Source organism: Hyperolius riggenbachi, chromosome 3 (assembly GCF_040937935.1).
Source record: "Hyperolius riggenbachi isolate aHypRig1 chromosome 3, aHypRig1.pri, whole genome shotgun sequence".
Taxonomy (NCBI): domain Eukaryota; kingdom Metazoa; phylum Chordata; class Amphibia; order Anura; family Hyperoliidae; genus Hyperolius; species Hyperolius riggenbachi.
The window spans coordinates 282,898,766-282,911,306 of NC_090648.1; the positions used below are offsets into that span (position 1 = coordinate 282,898,766).

At 40.9% G+C, this 12,541-nt stretch overlaps 1 protein-coding gene across 1 annotated transcript in view; it reads right to left on the reverse strand.

Annotated features, from left to right (window-relative positions):
• Nucleotides 1-12,541, reverse strand: part of CPED1 (cadherin like and PC-esterase domain containing 1) — a 344,542-nt gene that overhangs the window by 294,279 nt on the left and 37,722 nt on the right. The window contains exon 2 of the mRNA XM_068276408.1: nucleotides 8,033-8,222. Coding sequence (XP_068132509.1) covers nucleotides 8,033-8,222 — 190 coding nt within the window. The remainder of the gene's footprint in view (nucleotides 1-8,032; nucleotides 8,223-12,541) is intronic.

Genomic DNA, 12,541 nt, shown 5'->3' on the forward strand with positions numbered 1-12,541 from the left:
AAATTATAGCAAATAGAAATATCACCATATCTACAATAAGTAAATAAAATAAAGAAATGAATAAACAATGTCAGGATCCAAAAATAATAACCTTGTAATAGTGCCCCTTTAAAGTGAACCTCCAGACTAAAAATCTACTCAGCAGCACTGCAAAGACTTGGTGTTTCTTTAACAGTTTCACAGCATCAGAACTTTGTTTTTCTTACCCAAGCCTCATTTTTAGCTGTACAGAAGATAAGCTCCGTCCCATCAAAGAAATCCGCCCGGGCATTTTGACCCTGATGCTGTGCAAAGCATAATGGGATTTATGATGATGTTGTTCTCGTTCTGCTGTTTTTTTAATTTTTATTGAATTTGAGATTTGAAGCCTAGCGCACGCAGCTCGGAGGGGTAATCAGGACACAGGACAGTTGGAACTGTGTCTCATGCTCCCAGTCACCTCCTTTCAACCAAAAAGATGGCTGCCCCCATGGAATCACAAACCTATCTATTTTAATTAACATAACTAATGTAACTTAATGACAGTATGTTTGTTTAGGCCAAAGTTCCGCTTTAAGGACCAGAGACCACTGGTACCAGTAACCAATGCATACTGATGAATCGCCACTACCGCCATTCACATCGCATGCCCATCGCCTCAGGCCACCCACTCAATGTATCAATGTAAGCCAATGAAATTTACTGCATTTAAATGTATCCTTTTTCCTATGAAATTTTAAAATCAATTTTCTCAAAAACTTTAAAACTACTTTTTAAAGATTTTTTTCCTCTTGTAGCCACTGTCCCCCTCCACATACACTGTAAATTTGGTGATTCTAGCTGGTAAGGGGGCTTTGCTATCAATTGTGAAAGTCGGCAAACATTAGGCAAAAATTTGAAAATTTTCGCCTATTTACATTAACAATCTCCAAAGTGAAAACACTTTTTGCGAAGATACAGCGAAAGCGAAAACAGCATTTTTGATGTGAAAATGCATTTGGCAAAAATTCGCAAGCTACACTGATTGTTAGGAAGCCTTTGGCGAGGCCAGGCTGACATATAGAAACTACTTTGTTTAAAGAAAGATGGATTTTCATTTTAACTTTAGCAATTAATCAGTCAACATTTATTTGCTAATCTATAGATGCACAAGCCCTAATAATATCATACCGGTGGTGATTACTTGCATTCAGCATGACTCAAAGCAGAAGGAACACTGTGTCAAGGCCTGTGCAAGTGCAACCTTGCATCATGCCTTCTTTGCGTTTGCCCAGATTATGCCAATATTTCCTAGTATGTCACAACTGAAATGACAGCATTGCCCCATAGTGTGCTGTGTGCCTTTACTACATACAAACTAATATGCTTATGTGCTGCTAAAAAAAATGTATTTGACTAAAGAGCAGGCAAGACAAACATACAAGATTGCTGGAGATTGGAGAGTCAGCACTGCCCAAACCTATGTTATCAGTGCTGAATGGACATTTGTTATGGTCAATCACAGTAGGGATTTGTTGCTTACATTGTACATTGTAAATTCTCATTCACTTAGGATTATCTCAGAATGGGAGGAACCAAACTCAGTCTCCAGCATGACTGTCTCTGTTCAAAGGCATTATTATATTGTTTGTAGAGGGTCCATTGGACCAGTAGGCCAACTGCATGGCTACCCTTCCCCAAACCATTTTGGGACACTCTGTAAACCTGTGGCAGCAGCAGCAGCAGCAGCAGCAGCAGCAGCAGCAGAGCGAAGGTAACTGAATCACCAAGGCAATCCATTACAACAAACCAGGAAGTTACACATGTAACTTAGCTCCTCTGTTATTTTCATTTGGTGGCGCCAGTACTATTTTTGAACACTGATATCTATTTGGCTGATTAGACCTTGACCTGTGGTTTAAGACGTGGAGATTTTGACAGGGCTCCATTTGGGCTTTAGGTCGCATCACGGATAGCAGGACGACTTGTGGTGTTGGGCTGCGAGTGGGTCCCATGCCAAGAGGCACTGCATTTCTATGTGCTATTATCCCCCAGCTAGGTGTACTTTACTCCAGCAACATACCGTAATGCATACAGTCTGGACTGCGGTTGGGTTTAATACACTCTATGCTAAATGGTCAACTCTGGCCTATGCTAAACAATCAAATCCATGGTTGTTGCTGCACTACTAATATGCAGAAAGCTGTAACTAGACTTTAGTCCTATATATGGCTAAGTTTGCTATATGTTTACCCAAATTAAAACCTTTTTATAGCAAAAAATGAATAGATGAGTTTGGCAGTCCTTGCAGTATTTATCCCATCCATTATTTCAAAACATGGGGAAATGTTGTGTCTATAAATCAATTAGCTATACCATTGTCAATTTGTAAATTTCTGCTGTTTCATTCACTCAGTTTTGTTTTAGGAAATGTACAGATCAAACAAGTGTGTAAGGTGTAGTCAAATCCTCATGGGGGACTTAGCACCAGAGATGTACTCAAGTGGTTGCCATTTTCACAAAACTTTGCCAGTTTCAAAACTGACACTAGAAGAGGAAACTTCCTCCCTATATCTCAATCAAAAACTTGCCGAAGGTAATTATTTTAACAATGTTTTGTATAATACATTTTTCCCAGCCTCCAACATACACTATTAGTTTAGGGTTTTTTGTTTTTTACTCCCTAGGCACTGCAAATATAATTTTAGATAAGATGGTAAAACTATCTCCTGCAAAAGAACTCAGGAGAAAAATGTATTGCATCCAAGCCTTGCTGTTACACTGTCCTTAGCAAAATAGGTAAACACTGGTGATCTGACAGTGACAGTGGCTGTAGCTTTCTCAATTTCAGCCACTGTCAGAGTGTGCCTGATTGGTGCTTCTGCGCACTGCTAAAGACAACACAAGCAATGGGGTAATGCTGTCTACTGTGCTGTGGCTCTCCAAAAGCAATGAAAACTTCCTGGAAAATGTTTAACCTTTCTAAAAAACAATTATTACATTTAAAATGTTTTAGAAAAAGAGTACCCATTTTAAAATTAGAAAAACTTTTCTTCATGTAAAGCTCAGATCTCAGAGTTGCATGGACTGACATGAGTCAGGCCTAAAACTCTGCCTTCTCCTTTGGCAAACCTGCCATTTTTTTTCTCCTAAAGTGGTTTGAAGCTCTCTAGCCAAAACGCTTCAGAACACTTTGGAAAGAAATGGCCATGGCCATCTTGCCAATGCAGGGGTGGAGTTTCAGACCTCTAATGACTACTGTTGACCCTTGCAGTTCTGAGATAGGGCTTTACATTAAAAGTTTTGCAAACGGTAAAATAGGTACTCTAAGAAAATATGTCCACTTCCTTTGTCAGATGCAACATAGACTTCATGTTGAGAAACCAGCACAGTTTACTATAAAAAAGTAACATTTCAGACTGCATGACTACTATTGGGCATCTGTACTCCTTACAAAGGCTGCAGCAAAACATGAAGCTCAAGATCTCATTACCAAAGGAAGCTTGTAGACCTGTCATCCAACTATTATCTACCAAAAATAATTTGTTTTTGACTGGTCCAATACTTTAAATCATATGTTGCAACTAACTCACTATATACACTAAGCGTAAAGAGATCTTTAAACCACCACAATTGTAGTCTCTTCTGCTGAGTTGCTAAAATGTACTTTATTTTGCTAAGAAAAGCTAAAATAATGTATTTATTCTCATACAGGAGCAAAAAGAAGAACAGCAAATGCATATTTATGTTCTCCCAATAGAAAAATACATAGCTGAAAATTATGAGGGAGTATAGTGCTAGCTTGCTAAATGACAAGACAGAATTTATATAAAGAATCTGTTATTTTGAATAACAGCTGGAACCATTCATTTTATTGTTGCAAAAGGCTATAGCATCTTTTCTTTACTAATCGTGCAAAAGAAGAGCTGTTTTACAAGCTAAAGAATATGCTACGCAAGAGTATACATATATATGCTGGCACAAATAAAAAGACGTTGTGTGAAAGCCCAGGGTGACAAACATTTTCCAATTTTGGGTTCCAAAACTTGTAATATTGCATTGGCAGGGTAGCAATGGGAATGTGGGTAATCTGATAACATATTGATAAAAACTGCATAACACTGCATAACAAAAAAGTACAAACAAATCACAACCTATTCTTAAAGTACAGCAATACAAGCACAAACATACTATATATGATTGCAGATAGGCTGATATGAACATATTCCCCCACCTTCCTCCTTGTGACCTAAGAATGGGTCAAATACAGTGAACCTTGGCCAATAAGCCAACCTATATTATGCCCCTAGCTCGTCCTACCCCCCCCCCCCTCCCCATTGCAGAGTGCACATTGGAGCATGCTGGTGGATGCACAGCACCTGCTGTAGCATGCTGATGAATGCATAGATACCTCTCTTCATCCAAACTTGCATCTTCTCACCGGCAGCTTCTGAAGTGGCCACTAGAGCTCCAGGCTCACTGTTATGTGACCGCAGTAAGCCTGGAGCTCCTGCAGCCAGCTCAGAAGCTGTCAGGGGCAGGTCGAATTGGAACCTGAAACAAGGAGAGGTAGCAAAACAGTCATCAGCACTCTGCATTGAATAGAGGGCCGAGCACATATCCATGACCCACAGATAGATAAACACGCACGCACGCACGCACGCACACACGCACGCACGCACACACACAAAATTTGGGTGTAAAAAGTCAGCTTATCTGATAAACGGGACTTGCACTATAAATTACTTTTCTGCTGCACTGCTGTCGCTTACAGCTTTTCAGTATTTCCTTTATTCTTTACAAAAGCACTCTATGGACTGGATCTATATAAAAATGCTGTCCAGCCTCCCTACTCACTTGCACACAATTTGGCACTTGGACTGAGCAATTGTTGTTCAGTAAGTGCTTTTGATGTTAAAGAAACCACAGAGAATCCCCCAGGAGGAGATGGACAAGTCATATTTTTACAACATACTGTAAGTGAATGTGATGTAAGGAAAAATGCATTTATAATGCATTTTATTCTGGAACAAATGTACATTTTGCATACATGCTTTTGAAATGTAACATTTTTTTCAGATAGTGGTCCTTTAACCACTTCCCGACCGCCGCATGTACAAATGGCGGCCGGGAAGTGGACCCCGCAAGGACCGCCGCATGTACAAATGGCGGCGGTCCTTGTACGAGCATGGGCGGAGCGATCACGTCATTCGTGACGCGATCCTCCCCCAGGGACTGGCTCCGCCCCCCTCGCGCTGTAACCCGCCGGTGCTTCCGAACGGCCGGCGGGTTACAGCTACTAGCACCCGGATCGCCGCATACAAAGTGTATAATACACTTTGTAATGTATACAAAGTGTATTATACAGGCTGCCTCCTGCCCTGGTGGTCCCAGTGTCCGAGGGACCACCAGGGCAGGCTGCAGCCACCCTGGTCTGCCCCCAAGCACACTGATTTCCCCCCATCTTGCCCCCTGATCGCCCACAGCACCCCTCAGACCCCCCCCCCCCATGCCCACCCCCCAGACCACTGTTTGCACCCAATCACCTCCCTAATCACCCATCAATCACTCCCTGTCACTATCTGTCAACGCAATTTTTTTTTTATGCCCTAAACTGCCCCCTGCTCCCTCCTGATCACCCCCCACCCCTCAGATTCAAATTCGCCCCCTCATAGACCACCTGTCATCAAAATTTGCAGATGCTTATACCCCTGAACAGTCATTTTGAGACATTTGGTTTCCAGACTACTCACGGTTTTGGGCCTGTAAAATGCCAGGGAGGTATAGGAACCCCACAAGTGACCCCATTTTAGAAGAAAAGACACACCAAGGTATTCTGTTAGGTGTATAACGAGTTCAGTGAAAATTTTATTTTTTGTCAAAAGTTAGCGGAAATTGATTTTTATTGTTTTTTTTCACAAAGTGTCATTTTTCACCAACTTGTGACAAAAAATAAAATCTTCTATGAACTCGCCATACACCTAACGGAATACCTTGGGGTGTCTTCTTTCTAAAATGGGGTCACTTGTGGGGTTCCTATACTGCCCTGGCATTTTAGGGGCCCTAAACCGTGAGGAGTAGTCTAGAAAACAAATGCCTCAAAATGACCTGTGAATAGGACGTTGGGCCCCTTAGCGCACCTAGGCTGCAAAAAAGTGTCACACATGTGGTACCGCCGTACTCAGGAAAAGTAGTATAATGTGTTTTGGGGTGTATTTTTACACATACCCATGCTGGGTGGGAAAAATCTCTCTGTAAATGGACAATTGTGTGGAAAAAAAATCAAACAATTGTCATTTCCAGAGATATTTCTCACACCCAGCATGGGTATGTGTAAAAATACACCCCAAAACACATTATACTACTTCTCCTGAGTACGGCGGTACCACATGTGTGGCACTTTTTTACACCCTAAGTACGCCAAGGGGCCCAAGGTCCAATGAGTAACTTTAGGATTTCACAGGTCATTTTGCGACATTTGGTTTCAAGACTACTCCTCACGGGTTAGGGCCCCTAAAATGCCAGAGCAGTATAGGAACCCCACAAATGACCCCAGTCTAGAAAGAAGACACCCAAAGGTATTCCGTTAGGAGTATGGTGAGTTCATAGAAGATTTTATTATTTGTCACAAGTTAGTGGAAAATGACACTTTGTGAAAAAAAAAACAATTAAAATCAATTTCCGCTAACTTGTGATAAAAAATAAAATCTGCTATGAACTCACCATACTCCTAATGGAATACCTTGGGGTGTCTTCTTTCTAAAATGGGGTCATTAGTGGGGTTCCTATACTGCCCTGGCATTTTAGGGGCCCTAAACCGTGAGTAGTAGTCTTGAAACAAAAATGACCTGTGAAATCCTAAAGGTACTCATTGGACTTTGGGCCCCTTAGCGCAGTTAGGGTGCAAAAAAGTGCCACATATGTGGTATCGCCGTACTCAGGAGAAATAGTATAATGTGTTTTGGGGTGTATTTTTACACATACCCATGCTGAGTGGGAGAAATATCTCTGTAAATAGACAATTGTGTGTAAAAAAAAATCAAACAATTGTAATTTACAGAGATATTTCTCCCACCCAGCATGGGTATGTGTAAAAATACACCCCAAAACACATTATACTACTTCTCCTGAGTACGGCAATACCACATGTGTGGCACTTTTTTGCAGCCTAACTGCGCTAAGGGGCCCAAAGTCCAATGAGCACCTTTAGGCTTTACATGGGTGCTTACAATTAGGCACCCCCCAAAATGCCAGGACAGTAAACACACCCCACAAATTACCCTATTTTGGAAAGTAGACACTTCAAGGTATTCAGAGAGGAGCATAGTGAGTCCGTGGCAGATTTCATTTTTTTTGTCGCAAGTTAGCAGAAATGGAAACTTTTTTTTCCTTTTTTTGTCACAAAGTGTAATGTTCCGCTAACTTGTGACAAAAATAAAATCTTCTATGAACTCACCATGCCTCTCAGTGAATACTTTGGGATGTCTTCTTTCCAAAATGGGGTCATTTGGGGGGTATTTATACTATCCTGGAATTCTAGCCCCTCATGAAACATGACAGGTGGTCAGAAAAGTCATAGATGCTTCAAAATGGGAAAAATCACTTTTTGCACCATAGTTTGTAAACGCTATAACTTTTACCCAAACCAATCAATATAGGCTGAATGGGGTTTTTTATATTAAAAACATGTTTGTCCACATTTTTCGTGCTGCATGTATACAGAAATTTTACTTTATTTGAAAAATGTCAGCACAGAAAGTAAAAAAAAATCATTTTTTTTGACAAAATTCATGTTTTTTTTGATGAATATAATAAAAAGTAAAAATCGCAGCAGCAATCAAATAGCACCAAAAGAAAGCTTTATTAGTGACAAGAAAAGGAGCCAAAATTCATTTAGGTGGTAGGTTGTATGAGCGAGCAATAAACCGTGAAAGCTGCAGTGGTCTGAATGGAAAAAAAGGGTCTGGTCCTTAAGGGGGGTAAAGCCCACGGTCCTCAAGTGGTTAAAACAGTTTCCAATAGCAATCTCGACTTTTCGGGCACAGAAATAAGTCCACAACGAGGTTCTACTTACTGTGTGTACGCTGATTATGCTTTACAAGTGCTTTCATGTCTTTAATACTTCCAGTCTGCAGAACTGTGTTACCAAGTTGTTTGAAAACCCTCTTATATAGAGATAGTTCCTCAATATTAATAGTGGGATGACTATACAGGAAGACTCTTCTCTTAGCATTGCCAACCAGCTTCTCAATCGTTTCTTCATACTGATAAAAAAAGAAAGTTAATTCAAATAATTTAATATGAAAATTGCATTTACCTTACACATCTGACTATGATATGACATTCGCTTTGTACAAAACCATTTCAATAATACTTTATACTTTATGTCCTGGAAAATGATTAAGCTCATGACTAGGGATGATAAATGAGATGCAAATATTTCTGCGTTTATTAAAATGTATGTAAACTTGGGAATATTTGCATATAATTGATCATCCCTACTCATAACACACAGGGTTTGATTACTAATCTATAAATAGACTTATCAATAAATGAATTAGAATTTATGAGCGTGTTTACATTTATTTTCTACAGAACTTTGGGAGTAGGTAGGTGAACTTACAAGACACTGCCCCAAAAGGAAAGAATAGGCCCAAAACCAGAGTTATTATTATTATTGATTTATAGAGCGCCAACATATTCCTTGGTGCTACATCGATAATGCCTTCACAAATCTGGACAAGCCAAACTGAGTATAACTTACAAAGGCTATCATTCATAAAGCATTTCCGCATCATTCATAAAGCCTCATTACGCATGAAAAAATGACACTACCGAGCAGAGTGATAAATCAGCGCCTTGTGCGGTGATTATCGGTACAAATGTAGCAAAATGTTCATTCATAAAGATCACCGCAAGCGGTGTGAGGTCGGGAAGTACCGCTCCCTCTGATTTGGCGATACCAATGCAAGTGAATGGAGACACACAGACCTCCCAGGCAGCTGCAGCAGAGCGGAACACGGAGAAATGTATTAACTCGGCAGCTTCCGTGTCTCCGCAACCTTTCTGCCTGCCTACCGCCTGCCTAGTTCGGGGAATCTCCGCACTCCTCCCGCACATGGATACTTTTTTTATGAATGCCCACCCAGAAGTCTAAAATATCGGCAGCTGTGTTTTCCCGCATTGATTCCCCTTACCGACAGCTCCTTTATGAATGATAGCCATAGTATTAGATCAGAACATACAGAACATACTTCCAGTGCATGTCAAAATAATCAGCTCTTCTTAAAAATCTAGCTCGGCCCCAATGCCTCCGCCAACCAAGCCCCTCTTTTCACCCTCTGGTACACACATTCAATTTTGATTGGCCAGTCACTGGCTAACTTTAAAAGGTGTGAATTCACCCTTAGTGTGAGGACTAATCTTACTCACCAACATAGAATCCCTGCAGCTAATCTTATCTATGATACAACTCAGTGTTTTGATTTGTGGCCATAGAGTTCAAAATGTGCATCTCACCTCAACACCCCCCCCCACCACCATGTTCATTTACTTATTACATACATTTATCACATGTTTACTTTAAATTAGGCATTAAAGAAAGGTATGAATAGTAAATAAGATTACTAAGTTGATGGTGTATTGCTGCAGTTGTAGTGATGACCTTTGAAAACCCTATCTCAATTTTGTATTTCCTGCAACTAAATGAACATAGGACAACTAGTGAGAATCACACAAGTCTGTGTTTTCCATTTAACATAAGCCAATGTCACAGCAGATCAACAGAGCTGACAGTTCTGTCACTCACAGCCACAAATGTGCTTTCTCTGCAGCTGTGGGACACGTGAACTATTTTCAGCTACTTGACAGAAAACTTACTTTTATACCAATGCATGATATACACTCAGCAGACCACATACGTTCTTGTCACTTTCCACAACCTTTATAGCAACATCGGAGGCAAATCTGACAGCTACAATTACATGCTTTCACTGTCTGGAAAATGAAAGACCTGAGTAATTGTCCAACAAAATACTTTGTAAAACTCGGCTCTATATCACGTGTAAATAGGCAAGGTCATTTCTTGAGTACTTCATATTCCCACAGCAATAACAGGAATACATGTCAGAGTCATGAGAACAAGAAGAGGGAGGATTTTCTCATACATGCTAACAGTGGACCTGCTGGCTGATAACATTCCTTATATCATATGGAGATACAGGACACATTCACTCTTGTAAAGGTACCGAAATCTGTGACTACACATTAAATCAATGCGGCTAAAACAAGTGTTCTACTAAAATCAATTTCCACAATATAGAGGAAGTTTAGCAATATTAAAGGGCAATTATTGTGAAAATTTGTAAAATTTAAAATGCGTGTGTATTAGTTGCACATTTGTCCCAGAGTAAAATGTATTATAAATTACTTTTTTCCTATGTGGCTGTCACTTCCAGTAGCTGACAAATGTGGCCTTTTAGAACTAGTCCACCTCTTCATGGGGGATTCCTAGTATTTTACTCTATTCTTATCAAAAGGACCTTTACTATGGTGCTAGAAAGACAGTCTCCTCATGTGCACACTATTCTGGCAGTAGGTTAGTGCCACTGCCATCCATGGAGTACTTTTGAAAATAAAGGAATTCCGGAATATATCTCCAAATGAGGAGATGGATTTGTCCAAAATCTGTCAGATCTGTCACATATCTACTGCCTACTGTAAGCGACAGGAACATAGGAAAAAAAAATAGTTCATCGTGCATTTTAGTCTGGGACAAATCTAAAACTAATAGAAGTGTATTTTAAATTTCACACATTTTTGTGACCATCGTTCTTTAATCAAACTGTAAAATGGGAAAAGAAAAATGAAACTAGGGTCGTAGAGTTCACTACATTAATATATGTGGTTAGAAGAGATATTAAGGGAAACATATAATTTCAAAGCACATACAAAATTACTTAAAGGGAAGGTCCAAGCAAAATAAAAAAATGAGTTTCACTTACTAGGGGCTTCTACCAGCCCCATGCAGCCATCCTGTGCCCTCGTAGTCACTCACTGCTGCTCCGGTCCCCAGCTGGCAGCTTGCCGACCTCGAAGGTCGGCGGACCGCATTGCGTACATTTTTACGCATTCCCGCTAGTGCAGGAACATTAACCCATACATTTTTACGCATTACTGGTTCAATGCGTAAAAATGTACGCATTAAACCACTAATGCGTAAAAATGTATGTGTTAATGTGCCTGCACTAGCGGGAATGCGTAAAAATGTACGCAATGCGGCCCGCCGACCCCAGAGGTCGGCAAGCTGTCAGTGGGGGACTGGAGCAGCAGTGAGTGACTAGGAGGGCACAGGATGGCTGCATGGGGCTGGTAGAAGCCCCAGGTAAGTGAAACTCATTTTTTTATTTTGCTTGAACCTTCCCTTTAAAGCGGACCCAAACCAAACATTTTTTTAATTCAAAATATTTAGTTGCACCACTCTGACACATACAAATATAAATAAACACTCCTTCAAGCCTATGAGCATTTCAGTGCATGCTTTTCACCCTTCTCTTTGCATAACTAGGGTTATACAGGTGGCAGCCATTAGCAATTCCTCCTTTGCTTGACACCATCTACTCCACCAGTTTGCTGGATTTTTTGCCGGCAATATGAAAGGAAGGGAGGGGTTTCTCCAATAAATGTAAAATATTTTATATTTGTCATCATGCAGCTGAAAAAAGGCTGTTATTTATTATTATAATTTAGAAAATAGATTTTATTTCTGAAATCTTGTATTTTTAGTTTGGGTCCACTTTAACTTTATCACAAGGAAACTGTGAGAAAACGCGGAAAAGCCGCCGCGTCTGCTGAAATCAAGGCGGCTGATTACGCGTCCAACGCGGCGGTTTGCACGCGTAGGCACGCGTCTGGTAGTGTGGCAGAACGCGGAAAAGCCGCCGCATGTTGTAATAGCAAAGCGGCTGTTTCCGCGTCCAAGGTGGCAGTTTGTACGCAGCAGCGTGCCTTTGGAGAGGCTGGGTCTGTTAGTCCACATAGATGGATGAAGAGCTACGCGCGCGCGGGCCAGAAGTCAGGACCTTTATACCAGCAGGGGAAGTGTCAGCTGATCAGGACAATCAGCTGATTCCTGCTGGACTCATGATTGGCTGAGTGGCTCGGGCGGGGCAGCAGAGTTCAGCTACTATATATTCTGCTAGCTTGTCAGTTGCTGGTTGTCTGCCATTGCAAACACTTTGTGGAAGCATTCAGACCATAGTCAGATCCTTACAGTGTGTTTGAACCAAGAGGACTTGGGAATTCACACTGAGTCAGATTACCTTGTACTGTTTATTTGTTAGTCCAGTTCCAGGGTGTTGAGATCAAGGCCCTCACACCCCAGACTAGGAATACTGTGTATCTTCTGTGTATTCTCTAGCATAGTTCCAGGGTGTTGAGATCAAGGCCCTCACACCCAAGACTAGGGAACTGTATTGTCTTTGTGTTATATTCCAGACTAGTTCCAGGGTGTTGACGATCACGGACCTCACACCCAAGACTAGGGAGCTGTACTGTCTTTGTGTTATATTCCAGACTAGTTCCA